The sequence below is a fragment of the Rhinichthys klamathensis genome, unplaced genomic scaffold (assembly GCF_029890125.1).
Source record: "Rhinichthys klamathensis goyatoka isolate OS25496 unplaced genomic scaffold, OSU_Roscu_1.1 h1tg000401l_1, whole genome shotgun sequence".
Taxonomy (NCBI): domain Eukaryota; kingdom Metazoa; phylum Chordata; class Actinopteri; order Cypriniformes; family Leuciscidae; genus Rhinichthys; species Rhinichthys klamathensis.
Window position 1 is genome coordinate 1,798,063 of NW_026606902.1, and position 14,583 is coordinate 1,812,645.

Genomic DNA, 14,583 nt, shown 5'->3' on the forward strand with positions numbered 1-14,583 from the left:
AACGTGTCACTGTGTAAAATGCTGTCCTAAGTTAAAACATAGTAAGTATGCAACACTATAACTGAAAAAAAAAAAAAAAAAATGGATATAAAGTTTGAGTAAATTGTAATTTGATATCAGTGTGTAGTTTTCTCTGAATCTAGGCCTAGTTTTTCGCTCAACTCAGTTATGATTGTGTGCAGTTACTGTGTTTTGTCTTCGCAGGGCAGTATGACCTAATTTCTTAAGCCTTCTCTTTTTCCTTTCCATCAAATTGAGACTTGCTCTTCAAGTCATTTGTTGTGTAAATGCATTTATCAAAGCTGTTGTCACCTTATTAGTGAGCACATTGCTGTGTAGTGCGGTCTTGCTGTTTTAGCAGTATTTTTGAATTTATTCATCATGTATACAGTATTCTCGTCTTTTATTCGTTCACCACTTGAGGATATAAGCTGCATATATATGCATATATATATATATATATATGTATGTGTGTGTATATTCACAAATAGGTTTTTTGATCAATTCTAGTCAGCTTAGTAAACTGCATTTCCCATAATCTTATATAAACGTTTATTTTTAACTATTAGCTGTCAGTGTATTTTATCAGTTGCATTACTGTGTGAAGAGTAAATATGCTCTTTAGATTCCAGCTTCTCAGATTGATCTTTCAAGTTTTATAGGCTGTTCAAGGAGTGCCAGACCTGGCTCAGAATACTTAAGAAAACATTGATGAAAGGTTGGACACTTTGCTGTTTTACTCTCTTTGGCGGTGCTCAAGAATTAGAATGTACTACACAGCTTTAATGCATCTTTCTTTCTTTTTTTTCCATAAACGTAAATGTGTAGTGAAGGTACAAAAGCTCATCAACATTACCATGCTACAGATCAGGTCTCTTAGTACGACTTTTGCACCAGCATAAACATGTTAGTATTGGTAATGTTCATTTTAAAGTGTAATGAAGCTCTTCAAAATGTTTTGGCATTGGTTAAAATAGTGCTTGGATCACTGGATACGTTTTTCGCTAAATATGGTATTAATAGTGGCATACTCTTCTGCTGCGTACCAGAGAAGCCTGAAGTGCTTATAGTTGTACACAATCAGTAATGTGACTGCATTATATTACTCTCTGATTGTCTGTTTTCTCTTTTAAAGTGTACTGTTTGACGCATGTTACTTTCTTTCATTTTCACTTTTTCAAGGGGGAGATGATTATTTGTTCAATAAACTAAACTTTTGTATTAATTCTGTTTTTTTTTTTATCTATGATTATTTTAAGAAATGTTGTTTAAAAATGTACTTTGTATTAAGGTCCTATTTTACAGAAAAGAAATTGAAAATTCAGGACCATAAATAGCTTTTAATTAAAACAAAAGAGCTTGTGACCAAGAACATAAATTCACTGCAAAATATTAATCACAAGGTACATAAACAATTGAATATAAAAAGGTTTAAATTATTTACAAGGTATTTCAAAATATTAATAAAATCAAATACCAGTTCTGTATTTTAACATTTCATCAAACCGTTACATCAATACAATTTAAAATAAACCACACAAACTCAAGGACAGAATTCCAGTTCACTCAAAACATGGTGGGTCAAAAATCCTTAAACTTTACAGCCTTGTTATCTAGTTAAGGTTAATCGAGCTCAAAACTAAATGTACATTCATTGTATGGTGTTCCCTATAATGAGATGGCAAACCAACACTTTTATCAAACCAGTAAGCAATATTTAAAACGCATTATCACTTTGTTTCAATACTTGGATTCCAAGCATAATTCCAAACACAATTTGCCATTCTAACACAGGATTATTGTACTGTTTTTTTTGGGAACTATTTACCATATTCCTAGTTTGGTTCTTAATGTCCGCATGAATGTTGCGATAGTCTTTTCTTCGCTATTGTGACATCCAAGTGAAACCGAGCGAGAAAAATGTGATTTTCTCCATTGGCAATTGATTGTCGTTTGCTGTAATCTCATGTGAATCAGTGACTGGTTGCTGGAAAAGGAGGGGACCCTCTCTGTGGCCCTTATAAATAAACGGTCTGATATTTGGTATTGTGCCTTTCAGAAACGCCCACTTTACATCTGACATCGGCTACAGCGTTGAGTGCTTTCTCTGGCTAGATTCAGCCTCAGACACACACTGCACATTTGCTGCCCTTTACAGTCTGTTTTAGAGTATATTTAAACGTCTTTTACATCAAAAGATCAAGGAAACACACATTGCCCTTTAAATTAACATTGTGGAACTTAAAGTTCAGTCAAGTTGTATTATGTGGTTACACAGTATATGACATCTTAAAGGATGATTTCTTGGGTAAAAATACCCTACTTGGTGTAAAATTCCTTTGAACTGTGGAAAACCAGCATGTAGAACTAATCAACATCAGCTCATTGAAGACTCCTCACTTCTTGCGTTTTTGTCTCTTGCTAAGTTTGCGTCTGGAGTGTGAATCTGATCTGCGTTGGGATGTTACAGGGCTGGTGCAGTCTTGCTGCAACGTAAAGTTGTTGTCAGAGTAGAGCAGTCCCTGTTCCTCCCTTAGTCTCTCATACACCTCTTGATACAGGCTATTAAGAAGCTGCTTAATCTCCCTGATGGAGCACAAGATCTCTGACTTTTCCCTAAGCAGTCTGACCCGGAGGCGTCGCAGGCTATCCACATTACGCTCCAATCCCACTAGGACATTTAGCTTCCTTCGACGACAGTTCTGAGCAGCCATTTTGTTTTTACCCCTGCGGCGAATGTCTCTGATGAGTGAGAGCTGAGCCTCATTGAGATGATATTTTGCTAGCAAACGATTGAATTCCTCAACGGGCAAGTTTACGATGCGTTCGTTGGAGAACGGGATATTCAACGACTGTGCGTGTTTCTCATCCCGGCTGGACAGATGCTCCAGCACTTTCTCTTTAGACTCATCGAAGAGATCTTTTGGAGGATTCTTCTGGCTTTGAGGTTGGTTGTAGGTATGATCGTGTCCGATGTGCTCGAGCCAAGGAAGACGATGGAACTGCCTGGCTTCCAACAAACTTGACTGACACATTTTGGTTTGTTCTGGCATGAAGCCACCCACAGCTCCATCCTCTTCCTTGATATGGGTGTAGCCCACAGCACCTTCCTCTGGTATCAAACTAGGGCTTGGGCTGGAGGGTGATGAAGAGCATGAAGATGATGATGAGGAACTGGAAGATTCAGATCCAATATTGGAGGTAGGGCTTTGGCTATAGTCCAGGGATAAACCAGAGTCAGAATCTGCTTGGTTTTGCTCGTCAAGGTCTTCCAGGGCCAAATCCATTAGTCCAATCTCATCAAGCATGGCTTCCTCTAGCAGAGGATCTAAAGGGCTTGCCAGGCTAGTCCCAGTAAGGAGGGCTATGATATCAGAGTCTTCAAAAGTTTCTACATTAGCAGGGGTGTCCATGTTGAGGTTTGGCAAGGGGTGGTTGTTAATCCGACAGGTTTCTTCCATGGTGACGCTGTTTTGTGCATCAGTGGATCTTGGCAGAGGGGCTCGGTGAAGGCTAACATCCTGATGAATAAAGTTGTCCATGGATCCAGTATTTCTGTCTGAATCACTTATATTGAGGGGGGAATCGCCTGTTGTTTCGGCTATATCCATGTCCTATAGAGATAAGAGAAGTTAAAAAAGGTTCTCTGACTGCCAGATCAATAAAACACGTGAACTGGTCCATCATTTTGAATCTTTGACCCAGAAACACAATTTGAGATAAAAACATTAGGCCTGAATGAAAAAGGGATTGTTTTTTATGATATAACAAATCCTTGACAAGATATCATTTAAATGGTTGCTGTCTATCATAAAAAAACCTTGTTTAAATTATGAGAAAATGGCCTGAAAAAAACAAGCGCGTCACAATGCCTTTGCTCTCTATTGTGATAGCACTTGTTGCATGTCTATGTTTAAAATGACGAAGTTGAGCACGCAAAAGATGCGACTTGAACGGGCCCTAAAAAGCAATTGTACTGCGCATGTATCGAAGGCGTCCATCCACGGTTGAGTATACTTTGAAAGCTGTGCGGACATGACGGTGTGGAACACGGAAAATGATCTGTCTCACCACATTAAAGGGCGTCAAAATGGCATTTAATTTTTTAATCCTGTAAAAAAAACAATTGCCATACATTTGAAAACTGAGACTTTATAACATTTAAAACAGTTTTTTGCTTATTGTGTTTCTCAAACTATTCATTGCTACGACTCAAAATGATAGAGCGCGTCACATATGTTCATTGAAGCACTGGTGATCAACTTGAATTTGAGACTTGACGGTAAGATGCTTGCATTTGCATACCTGTGATTCCATGATGGCCAAAACATCTTGCCACTGTTGCTCTAAGGTAAATGTGGATTCCTCTTCAGGCATCAAGGGTGAGATGAGTGGCCTCTGAAACGGAAGTGCATGTTCTCCTACATTCTGTAAACCAGGACCTGTCAACTGAGAAAATTAAGACATTAAAATTTTCAAACGAGTTTGGAAAGCCTGAATTTCATTTCAAAAGATATTTCTCTCTCTCTCTCTCTCTCTCTCTCTCTCTCTCTCTCTCTCTCTCTCTCTCTCTCTCTCTCTCTCTCTCTCTCTCTCTCTCTCTCTCTCAAACAATTCCTACTGCATTAATTGCTGTAAAAAGATTAAACGTTGTGTTCTAGATTAGGTTCTCACCTCTGGATCCTCTTCTGAGGCGAAGTTGTCATCGATGAGATGCAAGCACTCTTCAATGGCAAGAGAAGCGTCGTCCCTTACACCTGACAACTGAAAGAGCAGCGAGTGAGCTGGAGGAAATTGTTAAATAAAACCCATATCACTCTGTTATCTGTCAAGGTCAAGCTATGACACTCATCCTGCACTTCTTTGGAAAGTGGAAAGTCTTCATCAAGGTCAGAAGCAGCACTGAATAGCAAAACATTCGGTGCCGAAATCTACTTTTTACACAATATGTTAATTCAGTTTTACATATTGTGTCCTATTCACAAAATGTCAGTACTTTAGCTCATGGTACATATTTCTCTGCAAATTGAAAAGAATTTGAAAAAAAAAGACAAAATTAAGTGTCTTGTTTCATAGAATATACCGGTAATGTAAAATTTAAGAAATACAGTAGTGGCCAAAAGTGATGTCTGGCCTATAAAATCTTATTCAAATCTTATTAAAAAAATTCTTAAAGATTTCATAAGCATATCGCGTAGTTGTGCTTGGAGTCGATTTGTTTTATTTGTGATAAAGCAATGAAACAAGCCAAATTGTGCAGACAATTTTTGTCCATGCTGTTATACGAAGAAATTATGAACGCATGCAAAAACAGGAGAGAACCAACAAAATATTAATAACTAATTATGTTGTAGTCTATATATGCTTTTTCATGTGAGCTTTTTGTTTTTCCTGTTTTTTTTTTTTTGGCATAGTAAAATAAAACATGTAGCTGTAGTTTGCCTTTTTTGCCAAATAAGTTTGTCAGATAAATACCTTAAGTTTAGTATTTTGTTCTTTCATAATATTTAAAATATATAAAATATTTTATTCATATTTTGGTTTAATCATACATCTAAATATTAAATATTTGGTGCCTTATTCACGGTCACCTGTAGATCCTCTCCAAACATCTGGTTGTGAAATGGATTTGTATTCCTCCAGCTATCCACCATAAATTCATCCTCTTCCTCTTCTTCCTCATTAAACAAGCTGAGTGGTTGTGTTCTTGCATTTTCCAACTGCTCCTGGTGGACATTTTGCTGAGGTTCTTGTTCCCAGAAGAAAGACACACCATCTCCCTCCTGCAAATGCAAAACGAAGGTCTAGTAAGGATCGGAAATTGTCCATCTTCCCATATATATATATATTAATATCGTGTTTTAAATTTGCGGTTTTAAGTTAAAAAATGCATGCATTAACTTAGGTATACTAGTTTATTGCTGCATCCTCAAATCATCATTGAACATGGATTGGATGCATTTAACATTCAACAAATTCAACAAAATTTGTAAGATGACACAGCTGTATAAATTAAATATATATTAATCCTTATTAAAGTTACAAAAGGTATTTAATCAAGAGTAGTGAGCGATTTTTGTCTTTTTTTTTTTATTTTTTTTTATTTAACATTAAAATCACAGCAGCAATATTAAGCTGCTGTCTCTTTAAGAGCTGCACTGATCCAATATACTGATACACACATGCGTTTTATTTCTCAACTGTTTATGTTCATTCAAGCCATAACTTGTGTTTACTAGGATGCGCACCGAGATGGGCGTTTTGATATAATTTTGTGTGAATTTGTCCATTCAAGCGCAAGAAGACTTGAAAAAGAACTTGATTCAGTATTCGCGATGTCTGAGATTCAGCTTTCGGGGGGGCTCAAAGTTAGATCTATGCGCACAGAACTTCTTACACATGGAGTACCAAATTGAGTTCTCTTTCGCATTTTCTTGTGCTTGAATATTTAAATTGGCAAGGCTTTAAAACACGTGCAAAGGATAAACTTCCGTGAAGATACAACACTGGCCCGAATCGGGACAGTGACAGTTACGTCAATTGTCGTGAGCATCGTTCACCCTGGCCCCGGGCAGTCTGTATTGTCGAGCTCTGCTATATTGTACAGTTTTCATTTTGTTTTATAGCAAGTTTTTAATTATTTTACCAAGAGAAAAACGTTGAATTATGCAACAGACATTACACAGCTCAATGCCTTCACGCAGTTAATCAAGACTATCATTATCTGTATTTTTCATGCTATAGCCTATATTTCGTTGGTTTTAAATATATACAGTACTGTGCAAAAGTCTTCTGCACGTAAGTATTTTCACACAAAAAAAATGGTTTTAAGCCAGTTATTTATATCTTTTGCTGTAGTTTGTCAGTAGGAAATATCAGTTTATATTTCCAAACATTTATTTTGCCATTAATTGTAATAATCCTGTGAGATTTTTATATGCACAAGGAGTCTGACAACAGCTGATATAATCTGATCTCACAATCATCGAGTCTGTCTGGGATTATGAAGAAACCGAAAAAAAACGGATACAGACTAAATCCAGAAGAACTGCGGCAACGTCTCCAAGACACTTGAAGACTTGAATAACTGGCTTAAAACCATTAGTTTCTGGTGAAAATACTAACATGCCTAAGACTTTTTCACAGTATTGTGTGTGTATATCTAATGTGTGTGTATATGTATATATACAGGTGAAACTTGAAAAATTAGAATATCATGCAAAAGTTCATTTATTTCAGTAATTCAACTTAAAAGGTGAAACTAATATATTTTATAGACTCATTACATGCAAAGTGAGATATTTCAAGCCTTTTTTTGTTATAATTTTGATGATTATTAGTCTGGGAAAACCCAGACAACTTCCGGCAAATTTAGATTTGCTCTGAAAGTTAGTCTGGCAAAGAGCTCATTCAATCTCATTTCCAATCCGCTGAAATCGAGGCACCAATCAGAAACGCTGGGGCGGGCTTTACACGATGACGACAGCGTTGGGATTTTTTAGCAGATTTTGTAGCGTACATTACAAAGATGGATGCTGCCGTCGAACATCACTCGTTCGAATCAGCTATCGCGTCTGTTTTAAGCGATTTGAACGTTTCCTTTTTGTTAAAAACCGAGCAAAGAACAACATTCGGAGATGTTTCTCCGCCGCTCTGCATACGTCATCTCCTTCATCGCTCTGATTGGTTTTAGGTCTATCCGCGACGTCCGTTGGTGACGCCCCTCTGGAAATGATTTGTCTATGACGCTTTGCCAGACCATAACTCAGTTACAACTGAGAATGGTCTGGTTTTAACCAGTCTAGATGATTATGGCTGACAGCTATGAAAACCTTTTCACAATATTCTAATTTTGAATTTGGGGTTTTCATAAGCTGTAGGCCATAATCATCGCAATTATGACAAATAAAGGCTTGAAATATCTCACTTTGCATGTAATGATCATCCAGATGGGTGATGTTTTGGCCTATATGGAACCTATACATTTACAGACAACAGACATCTCTTGGCTATAAATAGACTTAACCTTTCCCTGTGCGGGAGCGTGATTAATGAAAACGATTGGTCTCTGTGTCTGTGCGGTTGTTATTGGAAGTCCCCTTAGCCTCCACAGACCCCTGTGGTCCTCGTGACTATCATTGGTTGACTAATATGTTTTGGCATTAGGGGAATAACAACTCAAGTCCCCCCTGCCTTATAGTTTAGATTAGGTTGTCATTTAATCAGGACAAATCAACTTCCACACCTATATGCTCAGTCAGAGAGGGTTTGACAAGGTCACAGCTGCCTGTTTACCTATGGGCTTAAGGTATGTGGAGCTGTAAGATGTCTTTAATGTACTGTCCGTTCAGTCCATTTTGAGGGGATGGGCCTAGACACTTGATCCGTAGCCGGTAAACAGGCATTGCGAAAGCAAATGTGCATGTCTTCTCGGATTACAAAACAAGCCAGGGTGGTGCTGTGGACGCCAAGCCAGCACATGCTCAGGCATATCTAACAGGGGTCAGTTTATATTTGGGGTTACAACAAGCTCGCACAGTCAAGTACGTGCCCTTGTTTGAACTACAGGAATTCGAGAGGGGGATTTTTCGATAATATCGTAATGATTCCTGGCCTTCCCATTGACTTCTCTTGTGTGGATCTAACATTATAGAAGTCTGCAAATATAACAGATAGCCTATAAGGGATGCACAATATATCGGCATCAGCGATATTAAGAGTTTTATTTATTTATTTATTTTTATTTATCAGTATTAATTAATAGTTGATGTTTAATTGTGCATGCTATGCTCATTTGCCTTTTTTTACATTTAGGTTACCTTTTAGTTTACTAAATAAATAACATGTAATTTACTAGTTTCTGACAAGATTTCCTTTGCTTTAAGACATATGTTTGTGAAAGGTAGTATGCAGACATTACTGATGTGTACTTAAAAAAAAGGTTTTACATAAAAATATGTATTCATTTGAATGGAGCAGTTAAATTCACAGGGCACAAAACTGAATTTTATATTCCTGTATAGAGGCCGTACCTTGCCGGAGGAGCAGAAGTTTCTCTGCTGGATCCATCGTGATTTAGGATCGGGTCTAGCAGAGAAACTTATGTTCCTCTGGCAAGGTACGGCCTCTATATAGGAATATAACATTCAGTTTTGTGCCCTGGGAACAAACAGAGAACTAATCAACAAGAAAACTACCAAACTGACTACAAAATGGCACAGGAAACAGGAAAATACAACCAAATAACAGAAACATAAGATGCACCAAACAATATTTCCTGTGGATCACAAGTGCCCAAACATTTTGTTCCCATATTTTTCTTTTTCTTTTTTTGAGATGGAAAATTGACAGGCCTGTGCTGCGGTTGCCCTCCAAGTCTTCGCACTAGTCACATGACTGAAAACTATGAATAAATCAGCATCAGCTTAGTACTTGCCATCTCTCACACAAAACCCAAAGATTAACTTATCACCAGATTGCATGCTTTTATTAATCTCTAGGGGTAAAAGAGTCAACAGTCTGATCCAGGAACACCATGGCCGCCAGTCAGTACAGGTCAAATGTGCCATAGGGCCAAATATGCAGCCTTTTGTACATTCTAGACTGGCTCTTGGTTCAGAAATAGCCCTGCGGATCATGTGCATGGAAACGTGTCAAATTTGATCTGGTCTGTACTCTGTACATGTAGGGGACTTGGCAGCTGTTTATAAGTTCAGGGTCCTTCCTTACTCGAGGGGAATTCGAGTTCATTAAGTCTTGTACTGTGTAACATCTTACTCTGTTTCAAAGCCCATTGAAGGAACAGAAAGTAAAAAGCATCCAGTCGAAATTTCCCTAGCTTTCCCGCTGAGTTTATGCTTGTGAACAGAAAGCTAAAGAAAGCGACTCGATGCTTCTCACAAATGTCAATAATGTGGGCGCACAGCCAGGCAGCCGTACAGTCACACTTAATAGTCTGGGCACTGTGTGCATATGTTGGCAGCCTGCTGTGGGTCATGTGATAAACCAGTTTAAAGTGTCCCTATTATGCTTTTTAGGACATTATTAGTGTGTAATATAGCTGTTTGTAAATGTTTAAAAGGTCTGCAAAAATCAAAGTGCTCGACAAATAAAGTTATTGGCTCCCAAAAGAGAGAGAGAAAAAAGGTTCTGGATAATAATAATAATAATTCCAGCTTGGTATGTGGATATGGTACTGGGCATTTCGTTTGCAACATGCACTGTAAGCAGTAGACCAATCACAACAGACTGGGCCATCTGACCAATCAGAGCAGAGTAGGCTCTCAGAAAGGCGGGGTTTAGAGAGACTGAATCGTTTAATGAACCGTTTCAGACACTGTGAGAAGAGAGGTGATGCTACAGGGTATACAATGAGAAAATTAACATTTCATGTTGAACTTTTAACGTTTTTATCTTTTTTACCTTGAACCTGTTGTAGAAAGACCTCCAAAACAAAATTAGCAACCCCTTGATATACTTTTAAATGACTGTTTAGACATTAATTTGCTCAATATATGGTTTAACAAATAATATGGACCTAGATCTAAGATTGATCATTTTCGACTTTTTCTTGAGTCTGAAAATTATTAGTTGAAATTGTTTACAATACAGAAACTTATATAACTTGCTAGTATACACTTTAGCCCCATTACCAAGAATACTCTGGATCTCATGAAACTCTAACGGTCAGTAGGACAACAAACATGCAACACTTAAGTAACACGTGGAGGGGAAACCCAGCCAAGATGTTTGAAGTTGTTTAACGCTCAGCTGTGCCTCAGGGCAAAGGCGAGGACACATGCATCTGTCCAACTCAATAACAAATAACACATCCAGACCAGACGTTTCTGGTACTGAGCCAGTGCTGTTTGGGTGTGTGTTTGCAGAATTGATATTAGCAAATAGTTTGTTTAATGTGGTTAAGCTACTTGTGTATTATCAATATCTGAATAAATGAAATGCATACCGTGATAATTTTTTCTTGAGTTTGTTAATAATTTTTCTTTTTTATTCTTGTTAAACATAATTTTGCAACTCACTGTCAAGTATAATGCATCAGCTAATAACCTAATAAGATTCACAGGTAAAACTCTTCCTTATTTTGTAAGGGCACGATTTAAATCATGCCATGAGGAAACAAAAGCCTAGTTGGCAGGTCAATAAAGTCAGATGTAATAATTGTTTTTCTTTTTGTTAAACCAGATTTCTGCGCTCTGTAGAAGGCAAATACAATACATAGCTAATTAGAAGACTTTTAAATGATGTAGTTGACTTTTACAAATATTTTTACAGTTTTTAACTTTGGGATCAGCAATATGTTTTTAAAAGAAGCATCTTATTTTCACCAAGGCTGCATTTATTTCATTTAAAAAAAAACTGTAAAAACAATAATATTTTGAAATACTATTACAATTTAAAATAGCTGTTTTTTATTCTAATATATTTTAAAATGTAATTTATTACTGTGATCAAAGCTGTATTTTCAGCATCATTATTCCAGTCTTCAGTGTCAGATGATCCCTCAGAAATCATTCTTAAATGATTTGCAGCTCAAAAAACTAAGTCTTTCTATTATCTTTAAAATTTCTTATTATTATCGATGTTGAAATCAGTTGTGCTGCTTAATGTTTTTGAGGAATACATTTTCAGAATTCTTTGATTAATTGAAAATTTAAAAGACCAGCATTTAATTAAAATAGAAATTGTTGGTAACATTATATTTAGTCACTTTTTATCATTTTAATGCATACTAGATCAAAAGTATTTTTTTTTTTTTTTTTTTTTTTTTTAAACATCTTTTTGACCCCAACTTTTGAGAGATGTATCAAAATGTGTCTCCAAATGATAAAAAAATGGACACAATGTGTTTTGTTTTATTTTACTCTTGTTATAGCATTTTAAAGTTTAAAAAATAACCACTAGTGAGAGTGAAACATCCTTGCATGAAGGGTGTTGCTAGCACCAACTTCCATTCTTCAAATATGAACTAATTGATCTGTTATGTAACAAACCACAAAACAGGCCATTGGTGGAAATAGGAAAACCTTTTTTGAAGCTTTCACTGGCTTCACTGCTTGTGCTTACCTCTTTAATGAGTTCATCTTCGTCTGGATGGTTGAGGTTTCTTGACATGTGCCCCAAAGGTCCAAGGGTTTGATCCTCAACGACGTCATAACCCAGTTCTCCTCCATTTCCCAACCTAATGCTTAGCTCTGAGGGTTCCTCCACATCTTCAAGTCCTCCAGCTTCCTCAAGGAGACCTACTTGACCTGGAATGGAGACTCCATTGTCAGGCTCCCTGTGGACCAACCAGGCCTCCAACTCTGGGGCTGGCACCTCCAGGCGGTCTAGGGAACGTACCCAACTCAGAAGCCTGCGGGCTGTGAAGAACCCGTCTAGGTCTACGCTTTTTGGGTGCAGGTTATATCCATCCAGGATGTTTCGGAGATTGTGGAATTGAGTCTGAGTTAGAGCTAAACTTGGGCCCTGAATGATTTCGCCAATGGGGGGCAGATAGGGATCCACGTCCACACGCATCCCGAACAGACTGAGAAGAATAGCCACTTGAAGCAGGCCCTCAGTTAGGTACTTCTTTAGGTCAGGCATGGCCGAAAACAGTGCCAGGAGCTTTCAAAACTCTCCAGAAATAAAAAGTGTTTTTTTTTTGTTCATAGGGAATTTTTTCCCCCACAAAATCCTGAAATAGAGAAGAAGAATGATATAACCTGATATCAGAATTGAACACATTATCAGTCAGTGTTTTAATGCAAATTAAAAGAGTTGTTGCTTAGATTAACTCTTCTCTTGTGTTTGGTCTTTTTTTTTAATGTAGGCTACTCAATAAAAAATATAGGCTATTTCAAAAATCACTATCTTTATTGTTTTTTATCAATATAGCTTCAAAAAGTGGGAGAGGCATGCATTACATCTGAGAGATGTAAAATACTTAGAATGGAAATTGAAAATCATAAGTTATAAATGTTGATGAGAAAAACCAAGGTCACTGTAAAGGCTGAGACCTCATTAAGTATTGTTAAAGGGACAGTTCCCCCAAAAATGAAAATTCTGTCATAATTTACTCACCCTCAAGTTCTTCCAACCCTGTATACATTTCTTTGTTCTGCAGAACTCAAATGAAGATATTTTGAAGAATGTTTGTAACCAAACAGTTATGGGGCACCATTGACTTCCATAGTATTTTTTCCCCCCATACTATGGAAGTCAATGGGGCCCATCAACTGTTTGGTTACAAACATTCTTCAAAATATCTTCCTTTGAGTTCAAAAGAAGAAAGAAACTCGTACAGGTTTGGAACAACTTGAGGGTGAGTAAATGTTGACCGAATTTTCATTTTGGGGTGAACTGTCCCTTTAAGTTCCTGGCCTCTGATTGGTCAATGCAGCGTTCCACCTATTATATCATTCTGTTATGTCAGGAACTTTCTCTAGCGGAAGGATGCTTTTTTGTATTCATAATCTTGTTGAACAATATTAGAAAGGCAGTCATAACTGAAAGATTTACAAACAAAGACTGAGATTACATTAAATTGTCACATCAGGCTACATATCATACCAAACAATAAGTTAAGACAAAGGAAAGAAAGAAAATAAAAATAAATAAATGAATGAATAAAAAGAAAAATAGGAGGTTTTTTAATATTATAAAACCCAAAATCTTCCAATAAAGAACACAAATACATTTCTTTGGTATAGGCTTTCATCCCTAGGAAGGATGCATTATGAATTTATTGGATACAATTTCAATGAAAAATTGCACTTTAAAAAGCAATGAGGCACGCGAGGTAGGCAGCGAAACCTCGAGAATCTTCTGCTATCTTCTTGACTCGAGTCAACAAGACTGAAGATCGCTGCAATCATCAACGCGTGACACACTCCCGTTGACCCACTTATTGATTTTTTTCATAACTAGGCAACAGGCGACTTGAGTCAGCTATAACGTAATCAAAACTGTTCTCGTGAAATAAACATTAGAGGTTCAAGTGGTCAAATAAATGAGTAGCTAATTGAATAAAATATTAAATTTCACAATATTAACGTACAATAATAGTCTACAATTAGCTATTTAAAAAATTGTCCTAACATGTGACAGGATTAAGAGCAATGCAAACATGCACATTTACAGTTAGTTAATTCACAATATTAAAATAGGAATAGGCCTACCTTTACGCTGATAAACTTAGATTATTTCAATCATTTTTAGCCTAAGTGATTAATATTTTCAAATGAACGATGTAGAGAGCTATTAGTTTCATTACATTTCGCACTATGCTCGCAGTAGCCTATCTGCTGTTTAGACTTAGGCTATCAATAAGTTAGTCAAAACATTACCTTGTCTACGGACACAGAGTTCTGGTAGTCGCTATATAAAGGCGTGAGAGCAGGATGCTCCTCTTGGATGATCTGAATCACACAACTTCACATGCTCTATAACAGTGTGCGAGTGTATTTATGGGGCAGTGGCGGAAAGTATTGGTCTCCTCCCTACATGACGTGATGAGCCTTTCAGTTTTCTTTCGGCAAGACCGCGCGTGCTCGCCCAGTTTGTCAGTGTTTAGGACAGATT

At 37.1% G+C, this 14,583-nt stretch overlaps 1 protein-coding gene across 1 annotated transcript; it reads right to left on the bottom strand.

Moving 5' to 3' along the window:
• Positions 1-796: 796 nt before the first annotated feature.
• Positions 797-12,659, bottom strand: nfe2l1a (nfe2 like bZIP transcription factor 1a). Its single transcript, XM_056234636.1, has 5 exons — positions 12,085-12,659; positions 5,592-5,783; positions 4,675-4,764; positions 4,306-4,449; positions 797-3,614 (listed from the first exon to the last, which is right to left on the bottom strand). The coding sequence occupies exons 1-5, from the start codon at positions 12,604-12,606 to the stop codon at positions 2,397-2,399; spliced, it is 2,166 nt and encodes a 721-aa protein (XP_056090611.1). The 5' UTR covers positions 12,607-12,659; the 3' UTR covers positions 797-2,396.
• Positions 12,660-14,583: the final 1,924 nt, after the last annotated feature.